A 7,540-nucleotide genomic window follows, 5' to 3' on the forward strand; every position below is an offset into this window, starting at 1 on the left:
CAGATCTCAGCCTCCTGAGTAGCTAGGATTACAGGCATGCACCACCAGTGCCCGGCTTCCTCCTCCCTTTTTTTGACCCAGAAGTGATATACAACCTGGGAGCTGGAATGGAGTTGGCAGCAGGCCAATCAGAGAGAAGTGTGTCACTGGTGAGTGGAACAGGAATGAGGGAAAGAGGCAGCAGGTCCTGGCTCCAGTCCAGAGGAGGCAGTGAGTCCACGAGGCAGGGCAATGCAAACTCAGTCTCACGGGAGTAGGGGTTGAAGGAAGGCTCAGGGGAATCAGTCCAGAGGTGCACACAGCCCTCAGAATCCCCAAAGGCAAGGGCCTGCTTGCTGGCTGACACATCAAATGTCATCAGCAGAGGTCCTACAGGATTCACATGGAAGATGTCTGCTGGGTTAGCCAGGCCTGTGGGTTCACAAAACTGGCATTGCCCTAGGAGAGAGCAAAGAAGAAACCCACTAAACCCTGGAGAGTGAAGGGAGACAACTTTTTATGTATTTTCTATCCTCTTCTAACACTGAGGCAAGATGGACTCCAAATCCATGCCTAGATGTAGATTCCATCTGATACTTTCCATAAACCACAGGATGCTTTCCTATCCAGAAAAGAGCAGTCCTCAAGTTTGCCTATTCCATTTTAATTTAATTTTTTTTTTGGCCAGTCTTGGGCTTGAGCTCAGGGGGTAGGCACTGTTGCTGAGCCTCTTTGCACTCATTTTCTGAGTAGTTTATTGGAGATAAGAATCTTATGGACTTTCTGCTTGGGTTAGCTCTGAACCACAATTCTGAAATCTCATCCTCCTGAGTAGCTAGGATTACAAGTGTGAGCCACTGGTGCCAGGCTTGCCTATTCTATTTTCATCTTTTTTTGTGTTCCTCCCACACAGAAAAGATAAAAGCTCTCCTTTCTAACCAGGCTAAGTGATACCTTGGGACCTGAATGAAGGGTTACTTCCTTTCCCAATAACAAGGGAGCATTTTTTTGTCAGGGGTGGGGCCTTTAGAGTTTACTTTGGGCCTGGGCACTGTCCTTCAGCTCTTGAGCTCAAGGAGAGCGCTCTACCACTTGAGCCACAGCACCACTTCCAGCCTTTTCTGATTATATGGTGCTAAGGAATCGAACCTAGGGCCTCATGCATGTGAGGCGAGCAATCTACCACTGAGCCACCTTCCCAGCCTGTCCCCCTTTTTGTTTTGTTGGTCATGGGACCTGAACTCTGGGCCTGGGCGCTGTCCCTCAGCTCTTCAGCTCAAGGCTAGGGCTCTACCACTTGAGCCACAGCGCCACTTCCGGCTTTTTCTGCTTATGTGGTACTGAGGAATTGAATCCAGGGCCTTATGCATGCAAGGTAAGCACTCTAGCACTGAGCCAGTTTTTTTTGTGTCCAGTCATGGGGCCTGAACTCTGGGCCTGGCCGCTGTCCCTCAGCTCTTCAGCTCAAGGTTAGCGCTCTACCACTTGAGCCACAGCGCCACTTCTGGCTTTTTTCTTTTTGTTTATGTGGTGCTGAGGAATCGAACCCAGGGAGGGCCTCATGTATGCAAGGCAAGCGCTCTACCTCTGAGCCACCTTCCCAGCCCCATAGGGAACATCCTTTTTGGTGCCTTGTTTCCCTTTGCTTACTGACCTCCCCTATTTAATCTTTCATACCTGACTGGGAGATGATAGCAAGACGAGAAGTGTATGTAGGAATGAACCGCAAGAAGGCAGGATCCACATGTACTTGAAGTGGTGTGATGGCCCGCATCATGCGCAAATCATACACTTTGAGGAAACGGTCACAGGCCAGGCCAGTGAGGCGGCTGGAAAAGCCACAGGCAGCTAGCAGGTTGCCATGTACATCAAAATCTGACAGACTCCCAGAGAAGGCATCAAATTCATGCTCCACCTTAAAACTACGGAGATCTCTCAGGGAAACCTAAAGAAAAAAACCAAAAACACTAAGGTGTTAGAATATAGACAGTTGGAAGAAAAAAGGCAAGAAGAGAAGCCAAGAGCTGGACTGACCACTAAAAGAACTCATTATACTTTTGCCTCTAAGGCACCTACTTGTAGAAAACACCAGGAAGCCAGGCGCCGGTGGCTCATGCCTAGCTATTCAGGAGGCTAAGGCCTGAGCATCATGGTTCAAAGCCAGCCCAGGCAGGAAAATCCGTGAGACTCTTATCTCCAATAAAACCAGCAGAAAACTGGAAATGGCAATATGGCTCAAGCGGCAGAGCGCTCACCTTGAGCTGAAGAGCGCAGGGGCAGCACCCAAGCCCAGAGTTCAAGCCCCATGACCAATAAAAAAAAAAAAAAAAGAAAGAAAACACCAGGATGGTGCTGGGAAGGTGACTCAGTGGTAGATTGCTTGCCTTGCATGCATGAGGCCTTGGGTTCAATTCCTCAGCACCACATAAGCAGAAAAAGCCGGAAGTGGTGCTGTGACTCAAGTGGTAGAGTGCTAGCCTTGAGCTGAAGAGCTGAGGGACAGCGCCCAGGCCCAGAGTTCAGACCCCACCACCAACAACAAAAAGAAAGAAAGAAAGAAAGGAAGAAAGAAAGAAAGAAAGAAAGAAGGAAAGAAAGAGAGAGAGGGAGAGAGGAAGGAAGGCAGGCAGGCAGGCAGGCAGGCACCACAATTCAAGAAAATCTCATAGTATAGCATAATGACCAAGAAGTAGGTCTAGGGCTAGGAATGTGGCTTAGTGGTAAAGTGCTTGCCTAGCATGTATGAAGCCCTGGGTTCAATTCTTCAGCACCACATAAACAGAAAAAGCTGGAAATGACGCTGTGGCTCAAGTGGTAGAGCAAAAGAAGCTTGAGCAAAAGAATCTCAGAGACAGTGCCCACGTCCTGAGTTCAAGCCCTAGGACCGACAAGTAATAATCATCATCATCATGGAAGGAAGGAAGAAAGAGAGAAAGAAAGAAGGAAAGAGAGAAAGAAAGAAAGAGAGAAAAGTATATCTAGTCCTCTCATCTCAGTCCAACCAGACCTCATCAGATATCTAGTAAAACAGCCTATAAAGGGGAGGAAAAATGGAACTTGGTCACCTTGCCAGATGTATGGCCACAAAAGAAGAACCGATTTGTCTGTCTCATGATGGTGACTCCAGGTATCTCAACTGCGTACTGGAGGGAAGCAAAATAAATCAGTGAGAGGCATGATCTTTCCCACAGACCAAAGGAATAGAGTGGTCATACTCACATCTCAGGCCAATCACAGCTCCCATTCCACCCCTTAGACTCTGCATGGGTCATTCTAGTGTCCAAGCCGGGCTTGTACCTTTTGAGTCTCCTGGACAGTGTTCAGATCAATCTCCAATACATGGTTCTGAAGCCCTCCAACAAGTAAAGTACTGCTATCAGTCAGCAGCAGACTGTGCATATCCTCACTTTCATCCAGCCTGTGTGAGACAGGGTAGACCGACAAACCAGGGTTTCGCCAGCTCCCTCTTTAGTCTTCTTACACTATGAATTTCCCGCTTGCCCGTCCAGAACTGAAAAGCCACTTACAAGTAATCAAATATAATAAGACCTCCCCGGGCCATATACTTGAGGTTGTTCTTGGTGAGAAAAAGGATACCATTCTCTAGGCTCTGGATCTGCCGAATGTCATCACTGCCATTGACCTGAAAGGATGAGTAGCGCTCCAGGGCAGGCCCAAAAAATGAAGTGGCATGGCCCTTCAGGGGACAAAGAAAACAGATAACCATGAATGGAAGGGTAGGGTCTTCCCAGATACAAATTGGAGACTCAGCAGTGCTCAGCTTTTCTCCCTTCTAACCTTCCTTCCTGGCTAACAACAAGAGAGGCATAAAGCACAAGCCGTGTACAGCGTGGGGCGAGTCATTGTTAGTGGTAAAGATAATGGTCACCTTGGTGGATTATAATGGACTGGGGTGTGGCTCTTTGGTAGAGTGCTTGTTGAACAAACTCCATGCCCTGAGTTCAATCTTTTTTTTTTTTTTTTAAACCTGTCCTGGAGCTTGAAGTCAGGGCCTGGCACTGTCCTTGAGCTTCTTTTTGCTCAAGGTAAGCATTCTACCACTTGAGCCACAGCGCTACTTCTGGCTTTTCTTCTGTTTATGTGGTACTGAGGAATCAAAGTCAGGGCTTCATGCATGCTAGGCAAGCACTCTACCAGTAAGCCACATTCCCAGCTTTTTTTTTTTTTTTTTGGTCCTGGAGTGCTTGTTTAGCAAACTCCATGCCCTGAGTTCAATCGTTAAAAAAAAAAAAAAAAAAAACCCTGTCCTGGAGCTTGAAGTCAGAACCTGGGCACTGTCCCTGAGCTTCTTTCGTTGAAGGCTAGTGCTCTACCACTTGAGACACAGTACCACTTCCAGTTTTTTCTGTGATTTAATTGGAGATAAAAGTCTCACAAGCTGGGAGTTGGTGGCTCACGCTTGTAATCCTAGATACTCAGGAGGCTGAGATCTGAGGATCATAGTTCAAAGCCAGCCCGGGCAGGAAAATCCATGAGACGCCTATCTACAATTAACCACCAGAAAACTGGAAGTGGGGCTGTGGCTTAAGTGGTAGAGCACTCACCTTGAGCTAAAGAGCTCAGGGACAGTGCCCAGGCCCAATTCAAGCCCCATGACCGACCAAAAGAAAAAAAAAGGTCTCATATTCTTTTTCTGCCTGGGATGGCTTTGAATTGTGATTCTCACATCTCAGCCTCCTGAATAGCCAGGATTACAGGTGTGAAGCATCAGCACCCAGTGTATACTGCCATGTATTAATGTACCACAAAGTACTTCTGCTTAATGCACAGCAAGTACTTTTATTTAACACATTACAAAGTGCTTTTGTAAACTCTACCCTATTTAATCCTTACAATGACTGTGCTGAAATAGGTAATGCTTCAGCTGATTAGAAATGAGTTTTTTCAGAAGGCCATGGAATGGTCTGATCCTGCACTGACCAGCTGTCTTTCTTACATTCCACAGTCCTCCTCTCTATTTCTCTTTCTCCCTCTCTCATTTAAACTTTTGTTTTGTTGGTCATGGGGCTTTAACTCTGGGCTTGGGTGCTGTCCCTGCGCTCTTCAGCTCAAAGGGAGCGCTCTACTGCTTGAGCCACAGTGCCACTTCCGGTTTTCTAGTGGTTTATTGGAGCTAAGAGTCTCATGGACTTTCCTGCCCAGGCTGGCTTTGAACTGCAATCCTCAAATCTCAGCCTCCTGAGTAGCTAGGATTACAGGCGTGAGCCACACCCAGCTTAAACGTTTTTTGTTTTTTATTCACAAGAAGATCAAGGTTCAAAATAAGACCTGGCAGAAAAATCCAAGAGGCTCTTATCTCCAATTAACTGGCAAAATGTTAGAACTGGAGAAACAGCTCAAGTGGTAGAGCCCCACCCATGATCAAGAGCATGAAACCCTGAGTTCAAACCCTAGTACTGGCACACAATTACCATGAGTAACTCCTCTGACAGACTAAAATCAGCCAGGGAAGTCGAAATGGTTCCATGTAAGATACACAGATATATGCAGATAAAAATATGGAAGAGAAAGGAGGGGCACTAGAGAATGGATTTGGATGACTACAGACTGATGGATATATTACTCAAAATATAAAATGGGCTGGGTACGGGTGGCTTATCCCTTAATCCTAGTTACTCAGGAGGATGAGATCTGAGGATCAAGGTTCTAAGCCAGCCCTGGCAAGAAAGTTCCTGGGACTCTTTTTTTTTTTTTTGGTCAGTCGTAGGACTTGAACTCTGGGGCTTGGGTGCTATCCCTCAGCTCTTCAGCTCAAGGTGAGCGCTGTACTGCTTGAGCCACAGCGCCACTTCTGGTTTTCTAGTGGTTTATTGGAGATAAGAGTCTCACAGACTTTCCTGCCCAGGCTGGCTTTGAACTGTGATCCTCAGATCTCAGCCTCCTATGTAGCTAGGATTATAGGCGTGAGCCACTGGCGCCCAGCTTTCCGGGGATTCTTATCTCTAACCCCCAGAAAACTGGAAGTTGAGCTATGGCTTAAAGTGGTAGAACACTAGCCTTGAGCAAAAGAGCTCAGGGACAGCACCAAGGCCCCAAATTCAAGCCCCACAACTCAAACACACACACACCATGGGATGTAGTCAAGTATAGTGGCACTGGCCTGTAATCTCAGCACTCAGGAAGCTGATGGAGGTGAATCACAAGTTGAAGCCAAACTAGGCTGGATAGCAAAGCCCAGTCTCAAAAAGAAACAACAAAACATGGGCAAACTATGGCAAAAGTGAATACCTTATACCTATATAACTCATCCCTGGGTCATTTAGCAGGATCTTCTTGGCTTAACTTAAACAGACTCAGCTAATTCTCATCAATTCAACAGCAATTGAGCTGGCCATGGGCAGAGAGCAGATAAAGACTTCCAAGCTGTTTTAGTCCTCATAAAGAGGTAAATTTCTTACCCCATGGCTCCCCACCCACAGCATCTCTTCGTGCAAATCAAAGTGGGAGACAGACACAGGCACACCCACTTCAGCCACAACGCTGTGCAATTCAGAGTAGACACCTTCCATTATGTGCACTGATTCCTGAACAGGAAGAGCCTCCAAGGCTACTCCCTCTGGGTCCAGCTCCACATTCTGTAGCAGATTTGGGTTTAGGTGGGCATCCAAGACAGGGTCAAGGGCAGAATGCATGGCTGGGGCAAATTCTGCCAGTCCAGGGTCCAGACTCTCAAAGTTCATGATGATGATGGCAGCTGATTAATGTGTGTCACACCCTCCCTTGCCACAGTTCATGTAGACGTCTGACCAAGCCTCAGCAGGGTATCACGGGTGGGCCCAGAAAGGATATTGTTGCCTGCAAAGGGAAAGAGGTAGAACTCAGTCAGGAGCTGGCCCAGACACTGGTATTCAGTGTCTTATAGGTTACATGGGCAAAATAGACAATGAAGCAGGCAGCAGAATGAGACTGCCGGGCAGTCTCAGAGAATAGAAGGGGGGGGGGGAATAAGGGATGGAGACTAGAGTAGATGGGAGACTGGGCGCCCCTTACTCTTCTTCCTCTAGACCCTCCATGCTCCCTGCCACCCGAGCAACTAACCTAATCTTTGACTTCCCTTTCTCCTGCTCACGTGCCTGGTTCATCTCTGAACCACCCGAGAAGAGAGCAGATAGGGTGAGGAAAGGAGTTTGGATTTAGGTAGAGATTAAAGGTGCTTGCTTCCTAGTATGGGAGGAGGGGACTTGGCTCTGAGAACAGGTCCGTCCTCCAAGTTAGGACTCTGGGGTTGGGGAAGCGGGTAATAGGAATGGTCAGTCCCCCACACTGGGGAGGGGGCAACAGGGAAGGTGGTGGGAGCGACGAGTTACCCAGAATTCTCTGGGCTGACCAGAAAAAAATTGGTTACCCAGAATCCTTCCCCGGAGGACGAGGAGAGGGAGGGATAAGGGCAAGGGTCAGATGTGTTTCTGGGATGATTACAGGGGAATGGGTCATTACCAAGATTTCTCCATGGCGGATATTTTGTAGCGCGTGGAATTAAAACGAGTAGGGAGAGAGCAAGCGCCGTCCGCTCCGCGGGAAATTCCAGTTTCCCCAGTTC

At 47.7% G+C, this 7,540-nt stretch overlaps 1 protein-coding gene across 1 annotated transcript in view; it reads right to left on the reverse strand.

Annotated features, from left to right (window-relative positions):
- Pan2 (PAN2 poly(A) specific ribonuclease subunit) overlaps positions 1 to 7,540 on the reverse strand; it is a 26,806-nt gene extending 19,266 nt beyond the window's left edge. The window contains 7 exon segments of the mRNA XM_013018377.1: positions 99 to 438; positions 1,657 to 1,924; positions 3,045 to 3,122; positions 3,277 to 3,397; positions 3,507 to 3,676; positions 6,399 to 6,795; positions 7,438 to 7,540. Of these exon segments, the coding sequence (XP_012873831.1) occupies positions 99 to 438; positions 1,657 to 1,924; positions 3,045 to 3,122; positions 3,277 to 3,397; positions 3,507 to 3,676; positions 6,399 to 6,680 (1,259 nt within the window). The 5' untranslated portion in view covers positions 6,681 to 6,795; positions 7,438 to 7,540.

Source organism: Dipodomys ordii, unplaced genomic scaffold, assembly GCF_000151885.1.
Source record: "Dipodomys ordii isolate 6190 unplaced genomic scaffold, Dord_2.0 Scaffold3, whole genome shotgun sequence".
NCBI lineage: Eukaryota > Metazoa > Chordata > Mammalia > Rodentia > Heteromyidae > Dipodomys > Dipodomys ordii.